General features: G+C 43.2%; 1 protein-coding gene across 1 annotated transcript; it reads left to right on the top strand.

The window, feature by feature from the left end:
- Positions 1 to 8,043: 8,043 nt before the first annotated feature.
- Positions 8,044 to 9,307, top strand: LOC107131469 (vomeronasal type-1 receptor 4-like). Its single transcript, XM_015458477.3, has one exon. The coding sequence runs from the start codon at positions 8,329 to 8,331 to the stop codon at positions 9,256 to 9,258; it is 930 nt and encodes a 309-aa protein (XP_015313963.2). The 5' UTR covers positions 8,044 to 8,328; the 3' UTR covers positions 9,259 to 9,307.
- The last annotated feature ends 5,552 nt before the right edge of the window (positions 9,308 to 14,859 follow it).

Below are 14,859 nucleotides of genomic sequence, written 5' to 3' on the forward strand. Positions count from 1 at the left end.
AGGCCTCCCTGTCCTTCACCATCTCCCAGATTTTGCTCAAACATATGTCCATTGAGTCGGTGATGCCATCCAACCATCTCATCCTCTGTTGCCCTCTTCCCCCCTCCTGCCCTCAGTCTCTCTCAGTCAGGGTCTTTTCCAGTGAGTCAGATCTTCACATCAGGTGGATGTGAAGTATCTGAGCTTCAACATCAGTCCTCCCAATGAATATTCAGGGTTGATTTCCTTTTGGATGGACTGGTTTCATCTCCTTGCTGTTGGAGGGACTCTCAAGAGGCTTCTCCAGCACCACAGTTTGAAGGCATCAGTTCTTCAGTGCCCAGACTTCTTTATGGTCCAACTCTCACATCCATACATGACTACTGGAAAAACATAGCTTTGACTATATGGACCTTTGTGGACAAAGTGATGTTCTCTGCTTTTTAATACACTGTCTAGATTTGTCATAGCTTTTCATCCAAGGAGCAAGCGTATTTTAATTTCCTGGCTGCAGTCACCATCCACAGTGACTTTGGAGCCCCCAAAATATAATCTGTCACCATTTCCACCTCTGTACGTACTACAAAAACTTTCTTGTGACAAGAAGTTTGAAGATCGACTCTCTTACCACTTTTCATTATGCAATACAGTATTATTAACTACTGTCTCCATGCTGTACGTTTATATACCCATGACTAATCTATTTTGTAATTAGAATTTGTTACCACCGATGTTTGTACTCAGTACAAATTTTTACATAAATCCAAACAACTTTGAAGGTCAAATAGATAAATGGGCTTGCTGCCTTGAGAGGTCTGAAAGTGAATCCATGAGATTATCAACTTGAAAAAGATTCCAGCCATTACTAAGGCAACCCGTTTTCCCCTTGGCCAGTTCAGCTGCCTGAAGGAGCCTCCTTTCTTCAGGAACATCTGAAGTGTTTTCACAAAGTTTATCTCCCTGTGGTGTAGCTCATATCCGATATATGCTTACACACAACCCAGTATTGCTCTACATTGTTATTCCAGAGGGGGTGGATGTTTTATTTCATAGGCAAGGATAAGAATCCTGGGAAATGGAGACGGTGTTATGTTTTTGTTTGCGGTTTTTTTTTTTTTTTCACTCGTGTTTCTCTGATATGCTGTAGTGTTACACAAAAATCAATGTTATTCAGTGGGTTACATCATTTTTCACATTGGATTTTCTTTACATGGCTCAGTTCAGTCAGTTCAGTCGCTCAGTCGTGTCCGACTCTTTGTGACCCCATGGACTGCAGCACGCCAGGCTTCCCTGTCCATCACCAACTCCCGGAGTTTGTTCACACTCATGTCCATTGAGTTAGTGATGCCAACCAACCATCTCATCCTCTGTTGTTCCCATTTCCTCTTGCCTTCAATCTTTCCCAGCTTCAGAATCTTTTCTAGTGAGTCAGTTCTTTGCATCAGGTGGCCAAAGTATTGGAGTTTCAGCTTCAGCATCTTTCTCCTTCCAATGAATATTCAGGACTGATTTCCTTTAGGATTGACTGGTTTAATCTCCTTGCAGTCCAAGGGACTCTCAAGAATCTTCTCCAGCACTACAGTTCAAAAGCATCAATTCTTCAGTGCTCAGCTTTCTTTATAGTCCAACTCTCACATCCATACATGACTATGGGAAAAAACATAGCTTTGACTACATGAACTTTTGTCGGCAAAATAATGTCTCTGCTTTTTAATATGTTATATAGGTTGGTCACGGCTGACCGTCAGTAAATTTGATTGATTAGACAGATGAAGTCATATGATGGAGGGAAGAGAATCTTCCTGCTCCATATTTTTCACTTAAACGTTTAGTCTTTGTCACTGACACACAGAATATTGAGGCTTAGTTTTATATTTTATCCTAATCACTGTTTTCTGTGTTGCTTTGTCATAATATATTTTTTCTTGGAAAATGTGGCATTTTTAATATTCCATTGTAGAACTTAGTCTTTATGCAGGTCAGGAAGCAACAGTTAGAACTGGACATGGAACAACAGACTGGTTCCAAATAGGAAAAGGAGTACGTCAAGGATGTATATTGTAACCCTGCTTATTTAACTTATTTGCAGAGTACATCATGAGAAATGCTGGACTGGAAGAAACACAAGCTGGAATCAAGATTGCCGGGAGAAATATCAATAACCTCAGATATGCAGATGACACCACCCTTATGGTAGAAAGTGATGAGGAACTAAAAAGCCTCTTGATGAAAGAAAAGTGGAGAGTGAAAAAGTTGGCTTAAAGCTCAACATTCAGAAAACAAAGATCATGGCATCCGGTCCCATCACTTCATGGGAAATAGATGGGGAAACAGTGTCAGAGTTTATTTTGGGGGGCTCCAAAATCACTGCAGATGGTGATTGCAGCCATGAAATTAAAAGATGCTTACTCCTTGGAAGGAAAGTTATGTCCAACCTAGATAGCATATTCAAAAGCAGAGACATTACTTTGCCAACAGAGGTCATCTAGTCAAGGCTATGGTTTTTCCTGTGATCATGTATGGATGTGAGAGTTGGACTGTGAAGAAGGCTGAGCACTGAAGACTTGATGCTTTTGAACTGTGGTTTTGGAGAAGACTCTTGAGAGTCCCTTGGACTGCAAGGAGATCCAACCAGTCCATTCTGAAGGAGATCAGCTCTGGGATTTCCTTGGAAGGAATGATGCTAAAGCTGAAACTCCAGTACACTGGCCACCTCATGTGAAGAGTTGACTCATTGGAAAAGACTCTGATGCTGGGAGGGATTGGGAGCAGGAGGAGAAGGGGACGACAAAGGATGAGATGGCTGGATGGCATCAGCGACTCGATGGACATGAGTCTCAGTGAACTCCGAGAGTTGGTGATGAACAGGGAGGCCTGGCGTGCTGTGATTCATGGGTCACAAAGAGTCAGACACGACTGAGCGACTGAACTGAACTGAACTGAAGGTACAATTATTTGTATTTATTGCTGTATCAATTACATATGAGCTTCCAAATTTTCTAATATTCTCCTTAGATTTATTATGACTGCTTCAAATAATGTCAGAATAGAAGTGCTCCAATCAAAGGACACAGACAGGCTGAGTAGATAAAGAAACAGACCCATATACCTGCTATTTACAAAAAACTTTCCATCTAGAGACACGAATAGACTGAAAGTGATGGAATGGAAAAGGTTGTTCCACACAAATCAAAACAAAATCAGAGAAATACTTATTCAAAAAAGACTTGAAAATAAAGACTATTACAAGAGACAAAGAATAACACTACATATTGATTGAAGGATCAATCCATGAAGAAGATGTAACAATTGTAAATACATATGCACCCAACATAGGAGCACCTCAATACAGAAGGCGAATTGGGTGTGTGTGTTACACCCAAGCCCCTCAGTCCAAATGAGCCCATGTCAGGAGCTCGGTGGCCCCTTGGGACTGGCGCTTCCACACTGGACGGCTCAGATCTGGATGCTTTCACCCACTCAGCTGGAAGTCTGGGATGAATCACGTGTTTCAAATATGGGAACCTGAAGTGTTAGTGACTCTCTCTGTATCTTCATTACCTAGTTGAGGAATGGCACATAGTAGGTCCACACTGTCTATATGTGTTTGTGTTGAGCAACATCCCCATAGTGAAGAATCATTCAATACATTAAAACCTTTATGCACACTGTCCCAGACAGAGGCCACAAATGAACAACTTTATAGGAGCAGTAGGACTTCCCTGGTGGTCCAGTGGTTAAGAATCCGCTTGCCAGTGCAGGGGACATGGGTTCCATCTCTGGTCTGGGAGGATTCCACATGCCACAAAGCAACTAAGCTTGTGTCACAACTACTGAGCCACTGTGCCCTAGAGCCCGGGCTCTGCAGTAAGAGAAGTCAGAATGAGGAGCCCACACACTGCAACTACAGAGTGGCCCCAGCTCTCCACAATTAGAGAAGGGCTGTGCACAGCACCAGAAGCCTCACGCAGCCAAAATAAATATTATTTTTTGAAGAAGCGGAAGATATTCTATCTACCAGGTTATCTTGGAAACCCCTTGTTTATGAAATTCAGACTTGTCTGCTGCCTTCATGCACCAATTCTCCATAGAAGGTGCCTGATGGGGAGGGTGGGTGGTGTCCCTTCTGCTCCATGGTCCCCCAGGAGAAACACCAGGCCAACTGCCTACCTAATGGATCAGGTATCAAACATCCAATTGTCAAGTTAAACTTCCAACTAGCAATTGATCATCACGGATGAAATTAAAGAATTCTAACATTTTTCCCTAATATAATTTTAATAAATTCTTTTCCCCAACCCCTGTCTACATGTCCCAGAGTGCATCTTGCCAGAGCTAATGGACTGTAACACAAGGGCAGGCTGGTGATCCAAACAGACTCAAAGAGGTGGTCTGTGGGTGACGTGGAGCAGAGTCATGTGGACAGAATGGAGACCTGAGGATTCTGAGAAGGGAAACTCTGGCTTCAAAGGGGGCGCTTTCCAGGTTAAACAGACCTGAGGCCATAAATAGAAAGGGCTGTGTAACTTAACCTCAGGAGAAAGCCCAGCCTCAAGACCCCATGCTGATGATCAGTGTGAACACACTTTGGAACAGTTTGGAAAAGTGAGACCATGAGGGAAAATGCCCAACGGGAGACACAGTGAAGGGAGCCCCGGTGCTCTGTGAGTGTCCCTCCCCCAGTTATGACTTTCATTGTAAACTTGGTCTCTCCCACAGGGAACTCAGAAAACTCTCCCTTCCCTCTGCTCAGCTGCCCATGCGGACCTTATCAGTAATTGCCAGGAGTTGTCACTAGTCCCCAGGCGTGGGTGAGGGTGACGAGCACTGCGGGTAAGATCTGCCCCTCACTGGAGACGCCCCGGACTCTCCATGCAGACAGTGTCACCTCCGCTCCAGATGACATGATAATGGCTCCTCTGTGGGGAGTGTGGGCCCAGGGACCCTGTCCCTATAACTGGGGCCCATCCTGACTGACACTTCCCTGCAGAGTGTGGCACCAAGTGCAGGCAGGTGAGTGCTCCCTTGTGTTCAGTCTCAGGGCAGGAAACAGGAGAGCCGGCTCTCAGCAGGAGAGGAGCTCAGAGCTGTGTTGTCAGCACCTTGGGCAGGACAGGTGCTCCCCTGCCTTGTCCTGAGCTGCCCCGTCCATGCCCTGGCTGGCAGGTGAAAGGGGGCAATGTGCTGGGGTGTGTAACTGAGTGGGACCAGAGCTGTGAGTTCAGTGCAAATCCCGGGTCCTGGGGTCCCTGACAATGAGGGGAAGAGGTAGAGGGTCACTGTGGAATCAGTGCTAAGTCCTGGATGACTAGAGTTACTGAGTCCTTCAACCATGTTTAAAGGCAGTCTTTGATATTCTCAGACCTAATAGATTAGGGTTAGTATGAATATATGAGGACATATTTTTGTGCTGAGTTCATTAGAACTGGAAAATCCTGCAGCATCAGATAAGCTCTGATGACACAGACACACAGGTGCGCACACAGAAATACACAGAATTACACTGCTTAATAATGACAGACACATTTTTTCCTATTTTCAATCCCTGTTCAGTTGGATGAAGGTTTTCACTACTTTCAGCAAAAATACTCTCTCCCCATTCTGCATGGGTTTTGTGTTGTTGTGTGTGATCCACATGTTTTTCTCAAGAATATGGAAAAAAATCTCAACTGTCCTTCCTTAACCTGAGACATTATGGAAAGGGAAAAGAATCTGCTGTGAGATGAAATTCAGATAATTTTCAAGTCTGCCAAGAGATGTGAGTGATGGAAAGTAACCAGTGTACACTTTTTTTAACTTAGAAATTAGAATATAACTGGCCTTTGTAAGTTAACTTTGCATTTTATACTCAGAAATGCACCAAAATATATCTTGGGCTGTCCGTGGTCTGAAGTTTACTGCTGCTGCTGCTGCTGCTAAGTCGCTTCAGTTGAGTCCGACTCTGTGCAACCCCATAGAGGGCAGCCCACCAGGTTCCCCCGTCCCTGGGATTCTCCAGGCAAAAACACTGGAGTGATTGGCCATTTCCTTGTCTGGGTCTGAAGTTTGAGTCCCTGCAAATTTCATGCTTTGAAAACCTAACCCCAAACATGACCGTCTTTGGAGGTGGGTGCTTCATGCCCTCACATGTGGAATTACTGTTGCTATAAGAGAGGGTCTACAGAGTGCCATAGACTTTTCCATTACATGAGGACGCTGTGAGAGCACCAGCCATGAATCAGGAAGGGAGCTCTCACAGAGGGGTCCTTGCTACAGCCTTGTTTGTGGGCGTCCAGCCTCCAGGACTGTGAGCACTGAATTTCTGTTGTTTATAATCCCCTGAGTGGGTGATACATTTTGTTTAATAACACCTCAAGCAGACTAAAACAGGTGAACACAGAGAAGGACCCCAGGCGGCAGTCCTGCCTAAGACTGAGGACTTACATCGAGGTGCGCTCTGCGAAGAGGCTGAGTGATTGATTCCGCACTGGACGCGGCCTGCTCCGCCCTCCCCAGCACCCCCTGTGTCCCTCTGTGCAGGGCCGAGGTCCCGACTCCTCTGTCCATGGTCCTGGGCACACGACGCGCTCTCTTAGCAGGGCTTTCTCGTTCTCTTAGGAGGCCTGCACAGACCAGCCCTGACTTCTGTGCTGAGCTGGGATGAGGTGAGTTACATTCTCCTCCGAAGGTTCAGCATCGCGTTAACTCCTGCTGTTTGCACTGGCTTGTGCGTGCTTAGTCACAGCACATCCGAAGTCCAGAAAGTCTGATCATTCCCTCATTCCTGCCATGTCTGAATCTAAAGTTTGCTCTGGGTCTCCAAATTGTCCTTGCCTTGTAGTATGCCTAGGAGTTTTTTCTTGATATCTGGACATGATGTACTGGGTAAAAGGAACTGTTAATCAACCTTCAGTGATGTGGTGGTGAGGTGAGGGGAGAGGGGAGATTCCACACCAGCAATTCTCTGCTTTTTCTTCCCCAGTAGATTGGGCAGGATGGCTAGTGTGGGCTGGATGCTGGGTATTTCCTTTCCCAGGTCAGTCAGGCTCTGAGAAGACCCCAGTTGGTTAGGCTCCAGTTAGCTAACCTCTCCTAAAGGCAGATTAAGAAGAACTTCGTGCTCTGATGTATTTCAAAATGGTTTTTCCCCTTCCAGCCCCCACTGAAAGCACAAGGAGATTTTGCCACTGATTTTTTTTTCCACTGATTTTTCCTCAAAGAAATCACAAAACTTAGAACTGTGGGAATCTCCCTATAACTTGGTCTTCCTGGAGTTTCTGAGTGCCAGACTTCTCCACACAGAGCCTCCAGCAACCCATAGGGCCTACATAAATCCATTATAAGTTCAGGGTTTTCTGCCCTGGGTCCGAGGGGTTTCCCTCATGAACCTGTGCTCCAATAACCTCGATCCCTTCTATTCACTGTCCATCTCTCCAATCGTGGAAGCAGAGATTTCCCCTCTGTTCTCGCCTCTGTTAGGAATCCAAGAATTTACAGAGTATTCTGTGTTTTAATTATTAGGACAGAAAGTTGACTTCCATGAGGGAGCAGAAGCCAGAACTGCATGACTGATGTTTTATTGTTCTTTTGTATCTCTGATGAGCTGTGAGTTCTCCAAGGTGGACAACTGGTTCAGCGACAACTGTATTAAATTTAGTCAGACTCTCCTATAATCTCAGTAATATTGTCTCATTTTTCAAAGTTAATATTTTACTATAATAGTCAGGATGATCATACATTCTAAAGGGGAAGGGTATATCACTGTCTTTCTCTCATGTCACCTGTAATATGTATATTCAGGACATAGTATTTTACACCAATTATTGGTCAACCAGGGCTGCCCAGGTGGTGCTATTTGGTGGAAAAAAAAAAAACCCACTTGCAATGCAGGAGACATAAGAGACTCGAGTTCAATCCCTGGGTCAGGAAGATCCCCTGGGGAGGGCATGGCAACCCACTTCCAGTATTTTTCATGCAGAATCCCATGGACAGAGGAGCCCAGTCGACTACAGTCCACAGGGTCACTAAGAGTCGGATGCAACTGAAACTTGGTGTGTAAGGACACACGCATTGGTCAGTCGTGTTATTGATCAAGAGAGACATGGTTCTCAAGTTCCTGGATCTCACAGGCTAGTGGAGCATCAGCTTATACAAATGAATAGAAATAAATACAAAATAGTAAGTGGGACATTGTAACTGATACCATGCACCTGTTGTCTAGGCTGAGACCCTCCTGTGGAGCATGACATCTCCCTTCTCAGGAGACAGAAAATGCAAGAATCCTTTTCCACTTTGATTGCATAAGAAGACTTCTGATGTCATTACCAGCTCAGCCCCCTTTCCGCTCCAGGACACTCTGACGTCCTCTCCATGGCTATTCACAGAAATGCGCTGAGAAACCCAGGGGAGATGGTTCTGGAAACCATCTCTCTGTTACAGATGGTGGTTGGGGCTCTGGGTAATGTCATCCTTTTCTTCCACACCATCTCTCCGATCTTGCTTGGCTGCAAGATGAGACCCACAGATGTGATTCTCGCCCACGTGGTTGTGGCCAATCTTTTGATTATTTTCTCCCCTGGGATTCCCCACATAATAGTAGCTTTTGTTTTGAGGAAGCCCCTGTCAGGTCTCGGGTGTAAGTTTGTGTATTACATACAGAGGGTGGCTCGAGGCAGCACCCTGTGCTCCACCTGCATCCTGAGCACCTATCAGTCCTTCATTCTTACCCCCAGGACAGCGGCGTGGGTGATACTCAGAGGAAGGGCCCCCAAGGCCATTGGTCCTTCCCGTTGCGCCTGCTGGTTGCTCAGTTTCCTAATGAATATCTATGTTCCTGTGACAGTCACTGGTCCACAGGGTACAAACAACTATACTGATAACCATGGCAAGTGGTTCTGCTCCTCCTCAGCTCCTAAAGCACACTTTCTGTACTTATGGTCCATCTCTGATGCCGTGTTTATTGGCCTCGTGGTCTGGTCCAGTGGCTCCATGGTGCTTCTCCTGCACAGACACCGCCAGAGGGTGCGGTATATCCACACCCCCACTGGACACTACAGACACCCACCAGAGACCAGAGCCGCCCACACCATCCTGATGCTGGTGGTCACCTTCGTCACCTTCTACACACTGGATTGCATTTTTGCTTTGTGTATTGCTGCATTTTTAGATTTTCGCCTATCGTTGCTTCATACCACTAACGTTTTGGCTTCATGTTTCCCCACTGTTAGCCCCCTACTGCTGCTCCTGAGGGATCCTAGAACTCGTGGGTGCTGCTCTTGGGTTTTTAGGCATCATGGCTGAAATAGTAAATATGAAGCTTAAATATTAGCTACAAGTTCTCTATTTTATAACTATCTACTGAGAACTGTTTATTTTGAAGTATAATTAGTTAGCTTAAAGCTCAACATTCAGAAAACGAAGATCATGGCATCTGGTCCCATCACTTCATGGCAAATAGATGGGGAAACAGTGGAAACAGTGTCAGACTTTATCTTTTTGGGCTCCAAAATCACTGCAGATAGTGATTGTAGCCATGAAATTAAAAGACGCTTACTCCTTGGAAGAAAAGTTATGACCAAACTAGATAGCATATTGAAAAGCAGAGACATTACTTTGCCAACAAAGGTCCATTTAGTCGAGGCTATGGTTTTTCCAGTGGTCATGTATGGGTGTGAGAGTTGGACTGTGAAGAAGGCTGAGTGCTGAAGAATTGATGCTTTGAACTGTGGTATTGGAGAAGACTCTTGAGAGTCCCTTGGACTGCAAGGAGATCCAACCAGTCCATTCTAAAGGAGATCATCCCTGGGTGTTCTTTGGGAGGAATGATGCTAAAGCTGAAACTCCAGTACTTTGGCCATCTCATGTGAAGAGTTGACTCATTGGAAAAGACTCTGATGCTGGGAGGGATTGGGGGCAGAAGGAGAAGGGGACGACAGAGGATGAGATGGCTGGATGGCATCACTGACTCGATGGACATGAGTTTGAGTGAACTCTGGGAGATGGTGATGGACAGGGAGGCCTGACATGCTGCGATTCATGGGGTCGCAAAGAGTCGGACACGATTGTGCGACTGAACTGAACTGAACTGAACTGAATTAGCACATACCATTACAGAAGTTTTGGTTGTGCAACAGAATAATACAGTATTTGTTGTTGTTGTACAGTTGCTAAGTTGTGTCTGACTCTTTGCAACCCTATGGTCTGCTATGGAAGCACTCCAGGTTTCCCTGTCCTCCACTATCTCCCAGAGTTTGCTCAAATTCATGTCCATTGAATCGGTGATGGCAACCAACCAGCTCATCCTCTGCCACCCTCTTCTCCTTTTGCCTTCAATATTTCCCAGCATCAAGGTCTTTCTCAGTGAGTTGGCTCTTCGTATCAGGACAAAGTATTGGACCTTCAGTTTGAGCATCAGTCCTTCCAATGAATGTTCAGGGTTGATTTCCTTTAGGATTGATAGATTTGATTTCCTCACAGTTCAAGGGACTCTCAAGAGTCTTCTCCAGCACCACAATTCGAAAGCATTAATTCTTCGGTGTCAGCCTTTTGTATGGTCCAACTCTCACATCTGTGCATGACTACTGGAAAAGCCATAGCTTTGACTATACAGTCCTTTGTTGACAAAGAGATGTCTTTGCTTTTTAATATGCTGATCAGGTTTGTCATAGCTTTTCCTCCAAGAAGAAACCATCTTCTAACACCATGGCTGCAGTCACCATCTGCAGTGATTTTGGAGCCCAAGAAAACAAAACCTGCTGCTGCTTCTACTTTTTCTCCTTCTAGTTGCCCTGAAGTGATGGGACCGGATGCCATGATCTTAGTTTTCTGAATGTTGAGTTTTAAGCCAGCTTTTTCACTCTCCTCTTTCACTTTCATCAAGAGGCTTTTTAGTTCCTCTTCACTTTCTGCCATTAGAGTGGTGTCATCTGCATATCTGAGACTGCTGATATTTCTCGCAGCAGTCTTGATACCAGCTTGTGCTTCATCCAGCCCATCATTTTGCATGATGTTCTCTGCATATAAGTTAAATAAGCAGGGTGATAATATACAGCCTTGACGTACTCCTTTCCCAGTTTTGAACCAGTCTATTGTTCCATGTAAGGTTCTAACTGTTGCGCCTTGACCTCCATACAGGTTTCTCAGGAGGCAGGTAAGGTGGTTTGGTATTCCCATCTCTTTAAGAATTTTCCAGTTTGTTGTGATATAGCGTAGACAATAAAGCAGAAGCAGATGTTTTTCTGGAATTCCCTTGCTTTTTCTGTGATCTAGCGGACGTTGGCAATTTAATCTCTGGTTCCTCTGCCTTTTCTAAACCCTGCCTGTACATCTGGAAATTCTTGGTTCACATACTGCTGAAGCCTGGCTTGAAGGATTTTGAACATAACCTGACCAGCATGGGAAATGAGTGCAGTTGTCCAGCAGGGTGAGCATTCCTCAGCAGTGCCCTTCTTTGGGTATTTGTATAGAATGCAAAACATCACAAGTCTAGTTAATACCATATCTGTATATAGTTACACAGATTCGTCTTCTGACAACTTTTTTTTTTTTAATGTGTAGACACAGGTTTGTTTTTTTTTTTTTTAAACTTTACAATATTGTGTTAGTTTTGCCAAATATCGAAATGAACCCACCACAGGTATACATGTGTTCCCCATCCTGAACCCTCCTCCCAATTCCCTCCCCATACCATCCCTCTGGGTCGTCCCAGTGCACCAGCCCCAAGCATCCAGTATCGTGCATCAAACCTGGACTGGCGACTCGTTTCATACATGATATTATACATGCTTCAATGCCATTCTCCCAAATCTTCCCACCCTCTCCCTCTCCCACAGAGTCCATAAGACTGTTCTATACATCAGTGTCTCTTTTGCTGTCTCGTACACAGGGTTATTGTTACCATCTTTCTAAATTCCATATATATGCGTTAGTGTACTGTATTGGTGTTTTTCTTTCTGGCTTACTTCACTCTGTATAATAGGCTCCAGTTGCATCCACTTCATTAGAACTGATTCAAATGTATTCTTTTTAATGGCTGAGTAATACTCCATTGTGTATATGTACCACTGCTTTCTTATCCATTCATCGGCTGATGGACATTTAGGTTGCTTCCATGTCCTGGCTATTATAAACAGTGCTGCAATGAACATTGGGGTACACATATCTCTTTCCCTTCTGGTTTCCTCAGTGTGTATGCCCAGCAGAGGGACTGCTGGATCATAAGGTAGTTTTATTTCCAGTTTTTTAAGGAATCTCCACACTGTTCTCCAGAGTGGCTGTACTAGTTTGCACTCCCACCAGCAGTGTAAGAGGGTTCCCTTTTCTCCACACCCTCTCCAGCATTTATTGCTTGTAGACTTTTGGATCACAGCCATTCTGACTGGCATGAAATGGTACCTCATAGTGGTTTTGATTTGCATTTCTCTGATAATGAGTGATGTTGAGCATCTTTTCATGTGTTTGTTAGCCATCTGTATGTCTTCTTTGGAGAAATGTCTATTTAGTTCTTTGGCCCATTTTTTGATTGGGTCATTTATTTTTCTGCAGTTGAGCTATAGGAGTTGCTTGTCTATTTTTGAGATTAGTTGTTTGTCAGTTGCTTGCTATTATTTTCTCCCATTCTGAAGGCTGCCTTTTCACCTTGCTTATAGTTTCCTTTGTTGTGCAGAAGCTTTTAAGTTTAACTAGGTCCCATTTGTTTATTTTTGCTTTTATTTCCAATATTCTGGGAGGTGGGTCATAGAGGATCCTGCTGTGATGTATGTCGGAGAGTGTTTTGCCTATGTTCTCCTCTAGGAGTTTTATAGTTTCTGGTCTTATGTTTAGATATTTAATCCATTTTGAGTTTATTTTTGTGTATGGTGTTAGAAAGTGCTCTAGTTTCATTCTTTTACATGTGGTTGACCAGTTTTCCCAGCACCACTTGTTAAAGAGATTGTCTTTAATCCATTGTATATTCTTGCCTCCTTTGTCAAAGATAAGGTGTCCATATGTGTGTGGATTTATCTCTGGGCTTTCTATTTTGTTCCATTGATCTATATTTCTGTCTTGGTGCCAGTACCATACTGTCTTGATGACTGTGGCTTTGTAGTAGAGCCTGAAGTCAGGTAGGTTGATTCCTCCAGTTCCATTCTTCTTTCTCAAGATAGCTTTGGCTATTTGAGGTTTTTTGTATTTCCATACGAATTGTGAAATTATTTGTTCTAGCTCTGTGAAGAATACCATTGGTAGCTTGATAGGGATTGCATTGAATCTATAAATTGCTTTGGGTAGTATACTCATTTTCACTATATTGATTCTTCCAATCCATGAACATGGTATATTTCTCCATCTATTAGTGTCCTCTTTGATTTCTTTCACCAGTGTTTTATAGTTTTCTAAATATAGGTCTTTAATTTCTTTAGGTAGATATATTCCTAAGTATTTTATTCTTTCCATTGCAATGGTGAATGGAACTGTTTCCTTAATGTCTCTTTCTGTTTTCTCATTATTAGTGTATAGGAATGCAAGGGATTTCTGTGTGTTGGTTTTATATCCTGCAACTTTACTATATTCATTGATTATTTCTAGTAATTTTCTGGTGGAGTCTTTAGGGTTTTCTCTGTAGAGGATCATGTCATCTGCAAACAGTGAGAGTTTTACTTCTTCTTTTCCAATTTGGATTCCTTTTATTTCTTTTTCTGCTCTGATTGCTGTGGCCAACACTTCCAAAACTATGTTGAATAGTAATGGTGAAAGTGGGCACCCTTCTCTTGTTCCTGACTTTAGAGGAAATGCTTTCAATTTTTCACCATTGAGGATAATGTTTGCTGTGGGTTTGTCGTATATAGCTTTTATTATGTTGAGGTATGTTCCTTCTATTCCTGCTTTCTGGGGGGTTTTTATCATAAATAGATGTTGAATTTTGTCAAAGGCTTTCTCTGCATCTATTGAGATAATCATATGGTTTTTATTTTTCAATTTGTTAATGTGGTGTATTACACTGATTGCTTTGTGGATATTGAAGAATCCTTGCATCCCTGGGATAAAGCCCACTTGGTCATGGTGTATGATCTTTTTAATGTGTTGTTGGATTCTGATTGCTAGAATTTTGTTAAGGATTTTTGCATCTATGTTCATCAGTGATATTGGCCTGTAGTTTTCTTTTTTTGTGGCATCTTTGTCAGGTTTTGGTATTAGGGTGAGAATACCCAGCAGATAAAGTAACAGGATAAATGCCCACCAAACCAAACAAAAGAGGAAGAGATAGGGAATCTACCTGATAAAGAATTCCGAATGATGATAGTGAAATTGATCCAAAATCTTGAAATCAAAATGGAATCACAGATAAATAGCCTGGAGACAAGGATTGAGAAGATGCAAGAAAGGTTTAACAAGGACCTAGAAGAAATAAAAAAGAGTCAATATATAATGAATAATGCAATAAATGAAGTTAAAAACACTCTGGAGGCAACAAATAGTAGAATAACAGAGGCAGAAGATAGGATTAGTGAATTAGAAGATAGAATGGTAGAAATAAATGAATCAGAGAGGATAAAAGAAATACGAATTAAAAGAAATGAGGACAATCTCAGAGACCTCCAGGACAATATTAAACGCTACAACATTCGAATCATAGGGGTCCCAGAAAAAGAAGACAAAAAGAAAGACCATGAGAAAATACTTGAGGAGATAATAGTTGAAAACTTCCCTAAAATGGGGAAGGAAATAATCACCCAAGCCCAAGAAACCCAGAGAGTCCCAAACAGGATAAACCCAAGGCGAAACACCCCAAGACACATATTAATCAAATTAACAAAGATCAAACACAAAGAACAAATATTAAAAGCAGCAAGGGAAAAACAACAAATAACACACAAGGGAATTCCCATAAGGATAACAGCTGATCTTTCAATAGAAACTCTT

Source organism: Bos taurus, chromosome 18, assembly GCF_002263795.3.
Source record: "Bos taurus isolate L1 Dominette 01449 registration number 42190680 breed Hereford chromosome 18, ARS-UCD2.0, whole genome shotgun sequence".
NCBI classification, from domain to species: Eukaryota; Metazoa; Chordata; class Mammalia; order Artiodactyla; family Bovidae; genus Bos; species Bos taurus.